A 15,230-nucleotide genomic window follows, 5' to 3' on the forward strand; every position below is an offset into this window, starting at 1 on the left:
ATACTCACAAAACGGAAAGTCAACTTTTAAGGTAATGGTCGCTTGGATAATAGAACCTCATCAAAAGGGTGCAAAGGTCAATGTAACTTCATGAGGTATGCTTATCATGAGAGAATCAGACAAGCTTATTGTAAGGTTATCCTATGAAATAATCATATTTAGCATGACTTGCATGGGATCTAATTATTTAAAGCAATTCAAGAAGAGAAAACAATGAAATATTATGTTCAGCGAGTGAAAAATGGTTTTGGATACCTTCTCCCAATAAGGAATAAGTGGGCAAGTCCTTCTTGCATAAGAATAACTGCTAGATCAGCACTTGCAGTAGGATCTGAAGAGGTTTAAGTGCACACAATTAAAATACTGTCTTTTTTCTTTTGTGAAGCAGTAGCAGTGAAGCAGATAATGATAAAGGCTGTAATATCTGTCGAAGATAAATCACATACCACATGCTTGTTGGATGGTATCAAGTGCTAACCAATCCCAATATTCCTACACAAGTAGAAAGAGTCCATTTAGATTTTCAGAGTCATGTCCAAAATTAAAACTGATTAAAAGTTTAAGCAAAGGGTACTGTACTTATCATCAATTGTAAACCAATATGGTAGTCCACAGAGTAAACAGGTACAATAGCTTAAAATAACTTTTGGGCATACCTTTCGTAGAACAAAAGGTCTCTTCAGCTCAAGTTCTAAAGTATGAAACTGGCCAATCTTCACGTGATCATTCTCAGTAATATTTTTGCCACGGACGCGCAAAACGTTCCCCTCCTTGTCATAATCTACAGACTATGCCCAAGATAAAGAATCGTGTCATTATCAAATTAGAAAATCATATAATTTTGTTTTTTATAGCATCGGAAAGAACAATAAACAAAACAAAGAAAAGCGATGTATAAGGTGTTAATTCCTAGGCATGGTGCCTTATTACCTCTGCTCAATGCATTTTCGAGTTATCAAGTGATGATGCTTCATTAGGTGCTCATTATACAACTCTTTTTTTTTTGCAAGGAAAGCGCTACGTTATTATTCTAACGCAGTGGCAGCAACATGCATATAAGACCTACACAACTGCATCCCTTCTCTAATTTTCAGGTCATGTATTACTTGAGCCATTTCAGTACATATCCGACAGATATGATCTAGAATCAGTAATAACTCTAAGCTTTTGCAGCCAGTATGCTAATCCCCTACCACCTTCCATCTGTGATGTCAAAAAGTACGCAGTCATAACAACGATGATGCCTAATGTTGGAAGCCAAAATGGTTACAGCTAGAACCACCAACTAAACAAAGTCACTCGATGGGAATACCGAATAAACAGACAATATCACCTCAACTACAATTTCCAACTTTAGCTTCACGCGCTCCGCATCACGTCCTCCAGAAGCAGAATCCCTGAGAACTTTCCTGTAAACGAACAGAAGAAGATGATCAATTTCGAGGGGATTATGAGTTTCCATGGTATACCAGATAACTAGAAGGCCCTTGGACAGAGGCTTGAACTTGTCACAACTATACTACTCCCTCTGTAAAGAAATATAAGAGCATTTAGATCACTACTTTTAGTGATCTAAACGCTCTTATATTTCTTTATGGAGGGAGTATCATGAAGGAGAGACAAGTCATCACGCGAATGGTGTACAATTCCACAAACCACGGTCAAGAGCTGAGAAATACCCATCATAGCCAGCTCGACCTTATTTTTGTTTTTCTTCACCTGGCAAACCATGCCTCCCATGCAGGAACCTACCCTAACTCTGCTTGCACTTGCAATGGTCGACCGAGATCCATAAGAGTACTTCGAAACTAGCAATCAGAAAGTGCCAAACCGGGGAGAGCAAATTATGGCGGCTGCAGCATCCACCAGAGGACTCGGTTGCTAACTACTACTAGCATAGTGTGCATAGAGCACATGAGCTGAACCAAAAAGTAACACAAGCACCACGATGCAAAAGGAGAACCCACCGGACAGTGACGGCCTGGAGGCTGTCCCCGACGGCGATGAGATTGTACGCGTGCCACAGGTCGTCCTCCTCCTCCGGCAGCAGCTGCGCAACACCAACACAGGAGCGAGCTAGTCAGCAGCCACGCCCAAAGAACCCCACCAGGGGCCAGCCCGGGCCGCTCCTCAAACAGAGCGCGCCGAGAGGGAGGGGTGGGGGAGGGGAGAGAGGAGAGGAAGACCTTGGCGGAGCCGGGCCCGTTGCGGGCGAGATTGCGGTGGACGAGCTTCATCGCGGCGGCGGCCGCCGGAATCCGAGCCGCAAGGATTTTCGCTAGGCGATTCTTTGCTGTCGGGGACGGCGGCGAGTGGAGGGGAGGGGATTCGCGGCGGCGAGGGTAATTAACCTGCTCTCTTTTTTTTCCTCCTCGGTTTAGGAATCCTCGAGATTCCCTGTGCTACACCGCTTGGGCCTTGGGCGGCACGAGGGGAGATGCGGCCCGTGACTGCAGGGCCGACAAAGGCTTGCGGAAAGCGACGCAGCCCAGCAAGTCCTCAAAAAAATAAAACGCGGCCCAGCAAGCCGAGAGAACAGCACAGACCCCCTCTCTCCCCCTGGTCGCCGTGTCGCTCGCATCTCCGCACGCACCGCCGTCGCCGCCGTGCCCCCCTTCTCCCCCGTTCCCCCCGCCGGCGGCTGTCTGTTACTCCGGGATCGGACCGGCCATCTCGCGCCGCCGAGGAAGGAAGGGCATGGCTCTGCGAGCGGCCGCCGCGAGGCTGGCGTCCTCCAGCCTCCGCCGCCGCCACGGCCACCTCCTGCCGGCGGCCGCCACCGCCAGCCAATCGGCCTTCCTCCACTCCCACGCCACAAGCTTCGGTACGCCCCACTTCCTCCCTCGTCGCCCCCTCTCTCGTGGCATGCTTGCTGCTCACCGCCTCGTTCCTCGTCAGGATTCAAGCAGGTGCGCGAGGACGAGAAGAGCAAGCTGGTCGGCAACGTATTCAGCAGCGTCGCCTCCAGCTACGACGTCATGAACGACCTCATGAGCGCTGGGCTGCACAGGCTCTGGAAGGACAGGTTGGTCAGTGGAGCTCAGTCCATCACTCTGTAATGGGGATTCGTTCTTCTTACCGAATTCTTCTGACTTCTTTTCTAGGCTGATCTCAAAGCTGAATCCTTTTCCCGGGATGAAGCACCTCGACGTGGCCGGTGGGACAGGTAAAATAATACTCCTAGTTAGTTAACAGGGGTGTCCTTCTAGCACTATACCCTCATTCAGAATATAAGATGGGAATCATCAGATTGACGCAATTATGACAACATAGAGAGTCACAAACGAATTTAGTGGAATCAGATGTCTTGGTACTGTGGCTCTCCCAAATTGCATGTTCTGGGATGGCTTACCTTACACAAACTTCATACTGATTCCTCAGCATTGTTCCCATGTCCATCCTTTCCCTAACATAAGAATTATGCATTTCCTGTTGCTAATGATATCTCTATGTTAGTCTGTGATAGACTCCTCGTTCATTCTCTGTCATGATTTATGTACTAATGTTGATCGTTAACACAATAAGTATTTAAATTTCTGTTCTGCCTCCCTCCATGTGGCAATGCAAGATTTATTGTCCATATTTCCTCTACAAAGTGATGCATTTAAGTAAGGACCTCTTCTTTGTTCTAAAAATTATGTGATGCTCAGCTTATCATAGCCTTGTTCTAGATTGATTGCACAGTGTACACCTTGTCTTCCTGTTGCTACTGTATCTTTTTATTTATGAATGACTTCCTTTTGACATGTTATGCTGCTAAGAAGTTTCTGCACCAATATATTGCCAATGCTCTTGAACACTCGTTATGAAATGTGAAATAATGTACCTGGCATTTCTTCTATGTCAACACCAGGGGATGTTGCGTTCCGTGTAGTCGAAAGAATTAAGAGTGTGAGCCACAGAGCTACGCAGGGTACTCTTACTGATATGGAAGAAGACACTCACATTTATGTTTGTGACATTAATCCAAATATGCTAGATGTTGGAAAGAAGCGTGCTACCGAAAAAGGTCGTGGTTCATGAAACTCATTTCATCATGCCACCTTAATTTCAAATGTTGTTCTGTTGTCTGACAGGTTATTCTTATTTCAGGCTACAATGAAGAGCAGTGCCTTAGTTGGGTACAGGGAGATGCAGAAGCTCTTTCTTTTGAGGATGGGTCTATGGATGGCTATACTATTGCATTTGGGATCAGAAATGTTACACACATTGAGAAAGCTCTATCAGAAGCTTACAGGTGGGCCACATAAAAATCCTGAACCAACTAACAGATCATACCCCAGTCTCAGTTTTGATCTCCTGAAGTTTCTACTATGCTGTAGGATTTGTTGCGTGTGAAATCTGCCTAGGGTTTCTGTTCTTTGCATCTAATCAGTTTCACATGGATTTGTGTGTTTCAGAGTTCTAAAGAAAGGAGGAAGGTTCCTATGCTTGGAGTTGAGTCATGTAGATGTTCCAGTTTTTAAAGACATGTAAGTTTTCTTTGGTCAAGTATGCCAGCATTGTAGGATAAATTTGTATGAGAAATGTCTTCAACATTCTGTTAAAATTAAACAAGCAGATGCCGGTCCTACAATTAAACTGCACTGTTCGTTTTCAGCATTTGTAGTAGGCACTGCAACAAAGTTATAATCTGTTAGCAACCAATTTGGCTATGTGTTAAACATCGGCTGAACTTGCCCTAAGTAGGCTCATGTTTCTTGTTATCGTTTATTTGGTACAAATAGAAATGACCCTTTTTTGTTTATTGCTTCAATCATAGTGTTGTCTCATCCTTCCCAAAAAAATATCTTCCCAGTGCTTTTGTGGAAAGTAATGTTAATGTTGTGTTCTACTGTTTCGATTATTTCTCTCTGAACTTTTGGAAGTTCACTATCCATTTTTTTCCTCCAGTTACGACATCTATTCATTTTCTGTGATTCCGGCTGTGGGAGAGCTAGTTGCTGGTGATAGGCAGTCGTACCAATACTTGGTCGAGAGCATTCGTCGGTTTCCAAAACAGGTGAAGATCAGCATTTCTAAAGCATTTCCTGTTACTGAGCTGACTGGTTTCTTCGAAACTTCTTGCTTTTTAGTGATTTCTACCATATATCAAACCTCTAGATTATCTAGGAGTAATTAGTACCTTGTAAAACAGTATTGACATTGACTGTTCCTGTCACAGCAAAAGATATAAAGCTGAAGGATGCAAGATTACAACACTTTTCAAGCATTTCATGTGTCTGTATATGTTCCGCATGTCTGCTGATCAAACTACTTTTACTTTCCAGGAAAAGTTTGCTCAGATGATCCAGGAAGCTGGATTTGAAGCGGTCGAATATGAAAATCTGGTGGGCGGTGTAGTTGCCATTCACTCTGGAGTGAAACTGTAGTATAGGTCAAATAGCAGCACGGCCGACAGACGCTTCCGTGGGTAGTGGTGGATCTGGATCAGGCATTTGGGGCTAACAATTTACCATTTTCTTTGTTAAAAAAATCATGTAACTATTATTCCTGTTTATGTAATTCAAAATAAGGACAGACGATGATCTGCTCAGTGGTTTTGTTTTTTCACAATTTATATAGTTTGTGCAAGCAATCCCTGTTTCTTCAGTTTGTGCTATACCTTGCATCTCTATATCTTTGAACCTGCTATCGAGTAAATTTGTCATCTGGGGGAGAGCAAAGATCACACAACACCAAAATGTAGGGAGGAAATCACTACTAAAAATCCTGACAGATAAATATGGAAAGAGAAAAACAATGTGTCTTTCCATTGATTGCAGATACCCTAGAAAACAAAATAGCTTTGATTCAATCATACATAGCTTGGAGGATTTCAAAAAATAATCTCATCTACTATAAATGATTTCTCCCTGTTGGTGTTACCATCAGCACCATGGCCATTGAGCATTCCTCCAGACGCACCACCTCACCCCGATGCTCCCTCTGCCATCTTTGTAATCCTGATGGTTCGAGTTTTCTGTTGTTTCATCGGTCGTTGCTGTGCTGCTTCTCCCAATGCTCTCTCTGGGTTTCTGATGCAGGAAGCTGCAGGAGGAACGGATCTCAAGGTCGCGCTTCAGAGCTTCGGACCTGTAGCTCCCGCTCAGGTACCTCGGATGGTCTAGGAATCTCACATTCTTCAACCAAAGCCTGAAGGCCTGAAGAGGAGCAGAGGAACATCAACAAAGATTACATGAGCTTGCTTAACCTCAAAAGGCGTAAACTATGTCCAGTAACAATCGACTGACTGAAGCATTTTAAAGAGATGATTCAAAGCTACGCTGAATAGACAATTCATTCTAGCCCTACTTAAGATCAAGGGCCACAAATGCATGTATACACGCAAAATGCACAGTGAAACGTAGAGAAAATGTTAGTTCAGGATATGAAACAAGCTATCTCCTAATTTTAGTGACAGTGAGAATTATATAGATTTATGATGCTCCAACCAACAACCAGCATACTCTTCAAGGGTGCATCTGCCAAATTACTTGGACCATCTTGGTGTTGATAGTACAGTCGTTTCAAATTTACAACTCCCAATTGTTTGATCATAGTTCTAGCTCAAGTATTAAAGATATCCTGTGCCCTGCAACTTCAAAATCCGATACGGGAGATATGAAATACCAATGTTTACTTCAACCTCCTTTTCAAATTAAGGAGCTCCCCGCCCCCAATTTAATTTCGCGATGAAACTGATAACTCAGTCAGGATGTTTAGTTGAACTTTTGTACCCAACATCAGCTATTTCTTGAGCAATGCTTACGTGCTTAGTACGATTTCCAGAAGAACAGCCTTCTGAACTTTTAACAGTTCATGTCACTGAATTCTGTGTTTGAAATGCGCACATCATGTCAATTTTGTGATTTTAAGTTGACTCATCCTGTCATAAAGGACAACTAATAATGGATTGCACGCAGATGACCGGAGAAAAATAATGCCAACATGGTCCTCTGCAATGAAGCCAAGTCACTGACTGCGCTGTCACAGCTTCTCTCTGACGAGATAGACGAATAGAAAGTGTCTGGCCTGAAGGGGGGCAAACTGTTGCTACAGCACTAATGTTTCGGTTTTCTCTCATAAATCAATCCCAGCCGTCACAGCCATAGTTTCCCCACCTTTAGTTTAATCTGCTAGTTCATGTACAGCTTTTCTTCTTTACTTTCCATTTGCACAATGTACTAACCTTGTGTACTTTCCCCCTAACTTAACGGCAATGAAAAGCAGCGCTGCTGCATTTATTAAAAAAAACATAATGTTTAAACAAAAATCCAATATAGAGATCCTAAAAATAGCACATTCCACATTTTACCCTTAATTTTTAGCCCTTGAGTTGTGACGGCTTTTACCCCATTTAAAAGATCGTGCCACATTTTACCCGTTGTTGTGACCACGTGATGGCATTTACCCTACTTTATTATTTTCTCCAGATTGACAAGGTGGACCCATATGTCAGGATGATGTCGCAGCTGACTTGGTGGACAACTTAGACATGTTATTCATTAGGGGCAATATTTCAGATTGACAAGGTGGACCCATATGTCAGGATGATGTCGCAGCTGACTTGGTGGACAACTCAGACATGTTATTCACTAGGGGCAATATTTGACATCACGCAGGGGCAGCACGACGTGGCTAGCTGCACCAGTTTGACAAAAAATGACACTATTATCCGACGAGACTTAACACAATTCTTTAGATCTACAACGAATACATATCCGAGCTGTCAACCAATTAGCTGCCACGCCGCCCCTTGTCAAGTTTGGGTAAATAACAAAACGGCATAAAAGCTGTCAAAAGGTCTGAAGTAAGGGATAAAATACGGCAAGATTATGTAACTGGGATAACGGCTGTCATAAGGTCTCCACTATGGGGTGAAAATACAATCATAGAGATCATAAAAATAGTATATTCCACAGTTACCCCTTGATTTTGACCCCTTGAGTTGTGAAGTCATTTACCCCATTTAAAAAATCTTGCCACAATTTACCCTTAGTTGTGTCCATGTGATGGCATTTACCCTACTTTATTATTTTCTCCAAATTGACAAGGTGGACCCATATGTCAGTATGATGTCGCAGCTAACTTGGTGGACAACTCAGACCTGTATCATTAAAGACAATATTTGACACGGCACAGGGGCAGCACAATGCGGCCAGCTGCACCTATTTGACAAAATTTGACACCATTTCATAAAATTTGATGAGACTTAACATAATTCCTTACATCTCCAACGAATACATATCCTAAGATCCCACCTTGTCAAGTTTGTGTAAATAACTAAACGGGTTAAAGCTGTCAAAAGGTCTGAAGTAGCGGATGAAATGCATCAAGATTATGTAAATGGGATAACAGCTGTCACAAAGTCTCAACTATGGGGTGAAAATTGGAATAAACTCTTAAAAAACTTTGAAGCTTTTCTCAATATTTTTAATGGCGGAGATGTCGTAGATCAAAAAGAAAACTCTTAACTAAGCTCTATTATCTATACATATTAGTCCAGTTGGTCAACCAAGAAAGATAATTCAAGAATCAAATGATCAACATAGGAAAGAGAAGTAACGAACAAGTTGATCTAAAAATATCTGAAAGACTGTCTATGAGGATAGCGTTATGCTCCCTCCGTTCCGAAATATAAGTCTTCCTAGAGATTCCACAAAGTGACTACATATGAAGCAAAATGAGTGAATCTACACTTTAAAATATGTCTACATACACCTGTATGTTGCATTCCATTTGAAACGTCTAAAAAGACTTATTTAGGAACGGAGGGAGTATATGAGAATGTAACCATAAACATAAGCATGGTACCAGAACAGGAGCATTGAACATAGGAAAGTTACCTCCCAGTATATCCCTGCAGCAACCTTATGAGGCATCAGCCAAAAGAATGTTGCTAGCTTAACTGAGTCATTCGTCTGACCAACTAACTTGGCATCCAAAGCTGCAGTAAAATAGTTCCCAAGTGTTGGATGCTGAACCGCAATAGCCACGTATAGATTATTGTCGGGGGCATCAGCACGAATACTCCAATTGCCAGACATATCCTAGAGGTCACACAACAAAAAGGAAAGCCACTAAGATTATGTAATGGACTAATTAATGGTAGTGGATCGGATATAACAAGTCCAAATTAGCAGAAACTAGAAACCAGCAGACAATTTGCATAGTATAAACACCATTAGTTGTCACTTGTGAGCCATCAGAAAAATATTATGCAGTGAGCACCGTATGCAACAGGATAGAGCCAAAAATGTTTCATTTGAGAAAAGGAGCAAACAGAGTAATTCACAACTTTTTTGTATATTTCTTGCCTAAAAAATTCACGGTTCATCACGCCCACATTTGTCCGAATGAACACCTCCATGTATATTCTATAAGATGAGAACCATACCATGAAGGGGCTGACATGTAAAGGTTTTGCAACGAGATCGGAACCCGGTTGGAAGGTAAACATCACCTTCTCCCCCCAGGGAGTATTTGTGACCTGAAACCAATAGTAAAATATTAGACAGTCAGCAATGTAATGACCCTCGCAAAAAGAAGAAAAAGGAAAACAATGCAATGAGCTAACTAAAAACCAATCAACATGAATCCAACACAGAGGAGATGCCTCACTTCAGCGATGCACATCTTGAGGTCTTCATTTTGTCCTTGCGCCGCTGCGTCATAGCAGTAGTAGACGCTTAGTGGGTTCTGTTCGTATCCCACGCTCTTGGGCACCGTCAGGAGACGCCTTTATCAAACAACAAAGAACTAGCTCACCTCAGCGCAAATGAGCAAAATTTACAACAACAACAAAAATCCTAGTTATGCTTTTGCAATACAAATATTTTTTACATACTAGAACAGGCAATGTGGTTTTACAATAGCGTGCAAGAAGTGGTGTGAGATTTGTTCACGAGACGTGTCAGAGAGTTGAGAAATGCATCGCAGGGCGTCAGGGGTTCAGGGCCTTACACGGGGCCTGAAGTGGAGGCGATGCTGCGGGCTTCGGCGGCGGAGAGGTGGCCGGAGAGGGGGAGGAGGTCGAGGTCCACGAGGGCGTAGCGCACGGCGTACTCGAAGGCGTGCCCCGCCGGCCGCCGGCGCGAGTGCCGGACGCGGCCCTCGTAGAGCCGCGCGGCGCCGGCGCCGGTGCCGCCGGGAGCGGAACGGCGGGCGAAGGGGAGGCGGAGGAGGAGGAGCAGGGAGAGCAGGGTGGAGGTGAGGATGGTGGTGGCCAGGGAGGCCAGCAGGTAGAGCGCCTCCATTGGCGGCTGCGGCGCTGCTGCTTCGGTCTCCGCAAATCCTTCAGTTTTCACAAGGGAAAAATTCAGGATTTGTCAGCAGCAGCAGCTGAAAACCATGTCTGACTGAAAATTGGTTCAGTTGCCTACTATTTTCAATGTCAGGTTTCAGTTGGTGGATTGATGTTGGCCACAAGACAAGAGGGCATTTTGGGTTGGATTCTTGTGCTGTTGTGGACTAGCGTTTGCGGTGGACAGTGCCTACACGTAGGTAGATGGGGATTTCAGTTAACTTTTTCGTCCAATCATCTGGCACAAATGGAGACTACAAATGTACTACACTAGTTGGAAATTCAGCAACAAGTCGGATCAGTCTAAGATAAGAAGTGAAATGCAACAGTTCAGTTTAGTTCAGTACCCAGAAACATCTAGTACAGTCTCGAATTGTTTCTTTACCGATACATCATCATTTGCAGATTATACAAGATGACAGCAAGAAAGAGTCTACTAATAACAATAACATACAGAAGCATCAAACAAGGCTTTTCTTTTGGCAGATTAAGAGAGCTTTTATTTATTCTAGAGGCAGAAGAGTTAAGCATGTAGAATCTGACTGCTTGAAGGCGTGAGATCGCTGAACGCCCTGGGAACCTCCACATCCTGCCAACGAACCAAGTAATCACAAGAAGATTGCTTCTTGACATGGCCGATGACCACATGGAGACCACGGCCGACGACGACGATCTTGCTCTCCAGGCAGCTCACGGACAGAGGCTTCATGATCCGCTCGGGCATGGGAGGCCCGTCCACAGGATCCCAGGAATCCGTCTCCGGATCGTAGACCTTCACCTTCATCCTCTCGTACTCGGAGATGACGAAGAGGCGTCCGTCGATGACCACGCTGAGCCCCGTCCACCCCTCGCGCATCCCGGCCGGCATCGCCTCCCAGCGGTCGGCCTTGGGGTCGTACACCTGCCCTCTCGGCGACGAGAAGAAGGGCCACGCGCAGCCCTCGGTGACGTAGAGCCTGCCGCCGACGACGGCGGAGTCCGAGGAGGCCATGTTGGCGCCCATGCTGGCGATCGGCTGCCACACGCCGTTCACCGGGTCGAGGACCTCCGCCGAGTCCAGCTCGAACTGGTCCGTGCTGTATCCCCCGGCGACGTACACGCGGCCGTCGATGACGCCGCCGGCGAAGAAGGAGCGCGCCGAGAGCATCCGGGGCACGACGGTCCAGCGGTTCTTGCAAACGTCGTACTTCAGCACCAGGTGCAGCGGGCAGTCCATGTCGGAGACGAGCCCGCCGCAGACGAGCAGGTGGGCGGCGTCCTCGCCCGGGACGGCGATGCAGCCGAAGCCGCGGGGGCAGGCCCGGTCCCGGCAGGGCATGCCGGGGATGGCGTGCCAGGCGAGGGAGTCGAGGTCCAGCACCTTCCACTGGATCTTGCCCGTGCAGCGGTGGAAGGCGAGCGTGAAGAGCCAGGGCGAGCGGAGGCCCATGGCCTTGCGGTGCGTGAAGAAGCGCGCCTTGTCGGCCAGCAGGTGGCGCCAGCGGCGGCACACGAGCCTGCAGGCGCCGTGGGCCTCCACGGGCAGCCGGAGGAGGCAGTTGAGCGCCGCGTCGTCCGGGAGGCCCGGGATGAGGGGCATCTCCCATGGAGGTTGCTGCTCCGGTTCGGTTGAGGACGGTGAGGTGGTGCCGGCGAGCCGGAACCTGGGCGTCAGCTTCATGTCGGAATCGCCCAGCTTCTGGACCGGAGAGTGGTGAGACGAGACTCGAACGCGGCGCATGCCCGTCTCCAAGAACACTGACTGCACAGGGAAAAATCCCCAATTTCTTTGCGCCCTGCCAACCTGATGCGCGCATGAAGGAAATCAATCAGTCAGTCACTTGAGAATTCATTCGTTCTACTAGTACAGAGGAACTGATTGCCAATCAAAAGAACAACTGATAGAAAATCGGAGCTGCCCATGGAAGAACTGCGAGCTGACCAAACCCTAGCTAGTTCATTTTAACCCGCGCACTATCCAATTCGCAGTCAGTCTCAGCTAAATACAGCACACACCAAGAAAGAAGAAACTACAGTAGTATCTAAGTTCCAATTCTTGGAAGAAGATGTGAATCAAGATGATACTTCCACAAGAAAATCAAGAGAAAATAAGGCACTAACCTGAATTGCTTGCTGATAGAACCGATGATGCCTGCTACAAGGAGGAGAGCCTTCTCTTCTCCTGCCTCCTTTTCCTGCCTGGTGGTGTGGCGTGGTGTGTCTGATTCAAGGAGGAGACGTCTGCAGGAGGAGGGGCAAAAATCTCCCTGCCATCGTGCTTGCTTTCCACTAGCCGATACTGCTCCTTTTAGCCACAAAAAAAACGGAGGCAGCGTCGAACCCAAACAAAAGCAGAGGGTCAGCAAAGCGGCTGAGCTGAACCTTTCCCCGTCGTCTGCACTTTCAACACCTTGTTCGGCGACCGGGTCCCACCATCCGTTGGACGGCCTACCCCCTCTTGTTTTTTTATTTTCATCAGTATATATACATCACATTCTAGTTGAGTAAAGAAATTCGCAAGGCCTAACCGTATTTTGTTTTATTATTGTGTGTTTTCTCCCTGTATCTGTATGCATGTTCGACGATGCAATTCTCTTTGTGTTTGCTCCAGTGACACAGTGAGGGGCTCCAGCTGAAAATCATCCGAGCTGGTGCCGGCCACAGGTATCCATCATCGATCGATCCACGAGGGGAAGAAGATGCTACCAAACACATATTGTGTACAGTGGTAGATAGAGATTGCACCTAGAATCTCTGGAGTGTTAGGTGAGGTGTTTTTCCTTGAGTGTTAGGTGAGGAGGGGGTTGGTGAGCCGAACAAATCAATCGTTATCCAACCAACAGACACCGCTTTGATTGGAGGGACAGACTCGGCCACCAAGTGAAATGGAGCTGTTCCATCCTGGAATTAGCCGTTTTGAATTGAGTGAAGTCTGATTTAAACCTTGAGATTGTAGAGCTCGTCGTAAATAAATCCTCGCCTTTAAATCCCTGAAATTTGTACCCTATCCTCTGCAATCCCGACCGTTTTCAACCCTAAAACAATTCTAGACCAGTTTGTAAGCATAATCCCGGCCGGGATCGCTCGTTTCTCTCTATGACAACCTGGGCCTGCATGTCATCTTCATCTCCTCTTCCTTTTCTCTCTTGCCTGGGCCCATTCAATCCGAGCAGCAATGCAGCGTACGTTGGTCCTTGCGCAAACTGGGCCAGTGCGTCGGCCACATGCAAGAGCGCTCGGAAGGAGGTGCCGTTGATATGATCTGCACGTCCTGGATCTTGGATATTACATGGCCAGTTTGCAATGCTACAGCTGAGTACGCATGTGTAAACACAGAAAAAGTAGAACGCATGTGGAAACTGGGCGAGTGTGTAGCACGCATGCAATGTCTAGCTAGAAATCAATGCACGCCTTCCTTCACATCATCGATTCCAACACAAAATACACAAACCACAAGCCAAAATGTGGCTGTCCATGCAAGTCAGTCCTCGTCTTCCTCCAGCTCGCCGTCTCCACGGCGACGACCAAAGGCAATGTTTTATACTTGTGATTATCCTTTCTTGTAAGCTAGGATCATTAGCTGGTTAGCTAGCTAGCCTCTCGGAGTTTGTTAGCACGTCGTCATGCACGTTTGCATCTGCATGCCCCATGTACGATTGCCCTTTGGCTTGAGCAATACAATCATGTTGCCTCACTTCTCTCTCCCGTTCTACAGGCAAGCATCTGCTCACGACGATCATCAAGGGTGGTGCGCGTGCGGCCACGGCGCTCTACACCGCGCCGCTGAGTACCGGCCACCTGACGGTGCTCGACCTATCTGCACCGACCACCACGTCGCCGTGCAGCGGGCAGACGACGACCGGGACGCTCTCCACCCACTCCACCGACGGCAGAGCAGACGACGACCGGGACGCTCTCCACCCACTCCACCGACGGCAGAGCAGACGACGACCGGGACGCTCTCCACCCACTCCACCGACGGCAGCAGCCCGCTGTCCCTGATCTCTGCCGCTGTCACCACCACCCGCAAGCCCGCCCCCTCAGACGCCGTCGGTATAGCCGGACTCGCACGCTCCAGCGCCTTGTGCCTGATCCAGCTGGCCAGCACGCAGAAGGTGGCCAACTTTCGTGCTCTGCTTTCGGAGCGACGGCAGGACCAGGGCAACAGCCATCACGATGTGGACCGGTGTAGTGAGTAGAAGAAAAAAAATTGATTCTGGCTGGGATCATGTTTTTCCCCGTGCACCAAACAGGTTAAGGGTTGGGAATGACCGGGATTCATGAGTATAGGGTATAGACTTCAGGGATTTAAAAATGAAGGTTCATTTATGACGAGCTCTACAATTTTAAGGTTTAAAATAGACTTCACTCTTTTGAATTAGATGGGACCTGCATCAAACGGTGCCTTTCATCACACATGAGACAAAGATAGACAAAAGATTTCATTTCCTGTACTAAAAAAGAAAGAGTTTCGCTACCTTGGGACGGTTAGAGTTACTGCCGCCCTTTACCGGGGCAGGAACTACAGCTAGTCAACAAGGAGCCAGGGTTCTGAACTCGAGGCTTTAGAGAAAATATAGGGAAAATACATCCTACAGCCGGGTGTAAGAGCATCTCTAGTAGAGCCCTCAAACTCCTAAACTCTTATAAATAACCGCTTTTTTTATAATTTGCGAGCAAAAAATTGCATAGACTAAAACCCCTTAACCCTCAAATCCTCAAAAAATTTTAAGGATCCAACCCTCAAACCCTCTTCCAACCCTGAAAAATAAGGATTAGGAAGCAAAATCTACCCTAACCCTCATTTGACGGTTATTCTCGCGCGGGAGGAAAAAATCCCGCGCCCATGCCCGTGTCCGCCGCTGCTAGTCGCCCCCGCCGCCGCCCGGTCGACCTCCCGCGCGCCCGCGCCCACCCCGCCCCCAGCCGCCGGCCTCTCCTCCACCTCCTCCCGGTCGCGGCCGCG

General features: G+C 46.8%; 4 protein-coding genes across 4 annotated transcripts in view; 1 reads left to right on the top strand and 3 right to left on the bottom strand.

Moving 5' to 3' along the window:
- The window catches only part of LOC119356740 (protein PELOTA 1-like), a 7,385-nt gene extending 5,030 nt beyond the window's left edge, over window positions 1-2,355 (bottom strand). Inside the window, exons 1-6 of the mRNA XM_037623719.1 lie at window positions 2,187-2,355; window positions 1,968-2,050; window positions 1,334-1,409; window positions 657-788; window positions 447-492; window positions 256-331 (exon numbers count right to left, since the gene is read on the bottom strand). Coding sequence (XP_037479616.1) covers window positions 256-331; window positions 447-492; window positions 657-788; window positions 1,334-1,409; window positions 1,968-2,050; window positions 2,187-2,237 — 464 coding nt within the window. The 5' untranslated portion in view covers window positions 2,238-2,355. The remainder of the gene's footprint in view (window positions 1-255; window positions 332-446; window positions 493-656; window positions 789-1,333; window positions 1,410-1,967; window positions 2,051-2,186) is intronic.
- Window positions 2,356-2,552: 197 nt separating this feature from the next.
- On the top strand, window positions 2,553-5,536 carry LOC119356743 (2-methoxy-6-polyprenyl-1,4-benzoquinol methylase, mitochondrial-like). The gene is made up of 8 exons (XM_037623721.1): window positions 2,553-2,824; window positions 2,899-3,025; window positions 3,105-3,166; window positions 3,854-4,009; window positions 4,093-4,237; window positions 4,401-4,472; window positions 4,894-5,002; window positions 5,271-5,536. Exons 1-8 carry the CDS (start codon window positions 2,698-2,700, stop codon window positions 5,370-5,372), a joined length of 900 nt encoding a protein of 299 aa, XP_037479618.1. The 5' UTR covers window positions 2,553-2,697; the 3' UTR covers window positions 5,373-5,536.
- Window positions 5,537-5,666: 130 nt separating this feature from the next.
- LOC119356741 lies at window positions 5,667-10,359 on the bottom strand. Its single transcript, XM_037623720.1, has 5 exons — window positions 9,946-10,359; window positions 9,604-9,721; window positions 9,380-9,472; window positions 8,829-9,032; window positions 5,667-6,143 (listed from the first exon to the last, which is right to left on the bottom strand). Exons 1-5 carry the CDS (start codon window positions 10,236-10,238, stop codon window positions 5,871-5,873), a joined length of 981 nt encoding a protein of 326 aa, XP_037479617.1. The 5' UTR covers window positions 10,239-10,359; the 3' UTR covers window positions 5,667-5,870.
- Window positions 10,360-10,596: 237 nt separating this feature from the next.
- Window positions 10,597-12,645, bottom strand: LOC119356739 (F-box/kelch-repeat protein At1g30090-like). Its single transcript, XM_037623718.1, has 2 exons — window positions 12,386-12,645; window positions 10,597-12,068 (listed from the first exon to the last, which is right to left on the bottom strand). The coding sequence occupies exon 2, from the start codon at window positions 12,003-12,005 to the stop codon at window positions 10,809-10,811; it is 1,197 nt and encodes a 398-aa protein (XP_037479615.1). The 5' UTR covers window positions 12,006-12,068; window positions 12,386-12,645; the 3' UTR covers window positions 10,597-10,808.
- Window positions 12,646-15,230: the final 2,585 nt, after the last annotated feature.

The sequence above is a fragment of the Triticum dicoccoides genome, chromosome 2A, assembly GCF_002162155.2.
Source record: "Triticum dicoccoides isolate Atlit2015 ecotype Zavitan chromosome 2A, WEW_v2.0, whole genome shotgun sequence".
Lineage (NCBI taxonomy): Eukaryota > Viridiplantae > Streptophyta > Magnoliopsida > Poales > Poaceae > Triticum > Triticum dicoccoides.

Coding starts and splice junctions, on each gene's coding strand:
- LOC119356743 (XM_037623721.1), top strand. CDS start 2,698: ATGGCTCTGCGAGCGGCCGCCGCGAGGCTGGCGTCCTCCAGCCTCCGC. Junction 3,026..3,104: donor CACAGGCTCTGGAAGGACAG/GTTGGTCAGTGG, acceptor CTTCTTTTCTAG/GCTGATCTCAAAGCTGAATC. Junction 3,167..3,853: donor CGACGTGGCCGGTGGGACAG/GTAAAATAATAC, acceptor TGTCAACACCAG/GGGATGTTGCGTTCCGTGTA.
- LOC119356741 (XM_037623720.1), bottom strand. CDS start 10,238: ATGGAGGCGCTCTACCTGCTGGCCTCCCTGGCCACCACCATCCTCACC. Junction 9,722..9,945: donor GCCTCCACTTCAGGCCCCGT/GTAAGGCCCTGA, acceptor TGTTTGATAAAG/GCGTCTCCTGACGGTGCCCA. Junction 9,033..9,379: donor TACATGTCAGCCCCTTCATG/GTATGGTTCTCA, acceptor TGTGACCTCTAG/GATATGTCTGGCAATTGGAG.
- LOC119356739 (XM_037623718.1), bottom strand. CDS start 12,005: ATGCGCCGCGTTCGAGTCTCGTCTCACCACTCTCCGGTCCAGAAGCTG.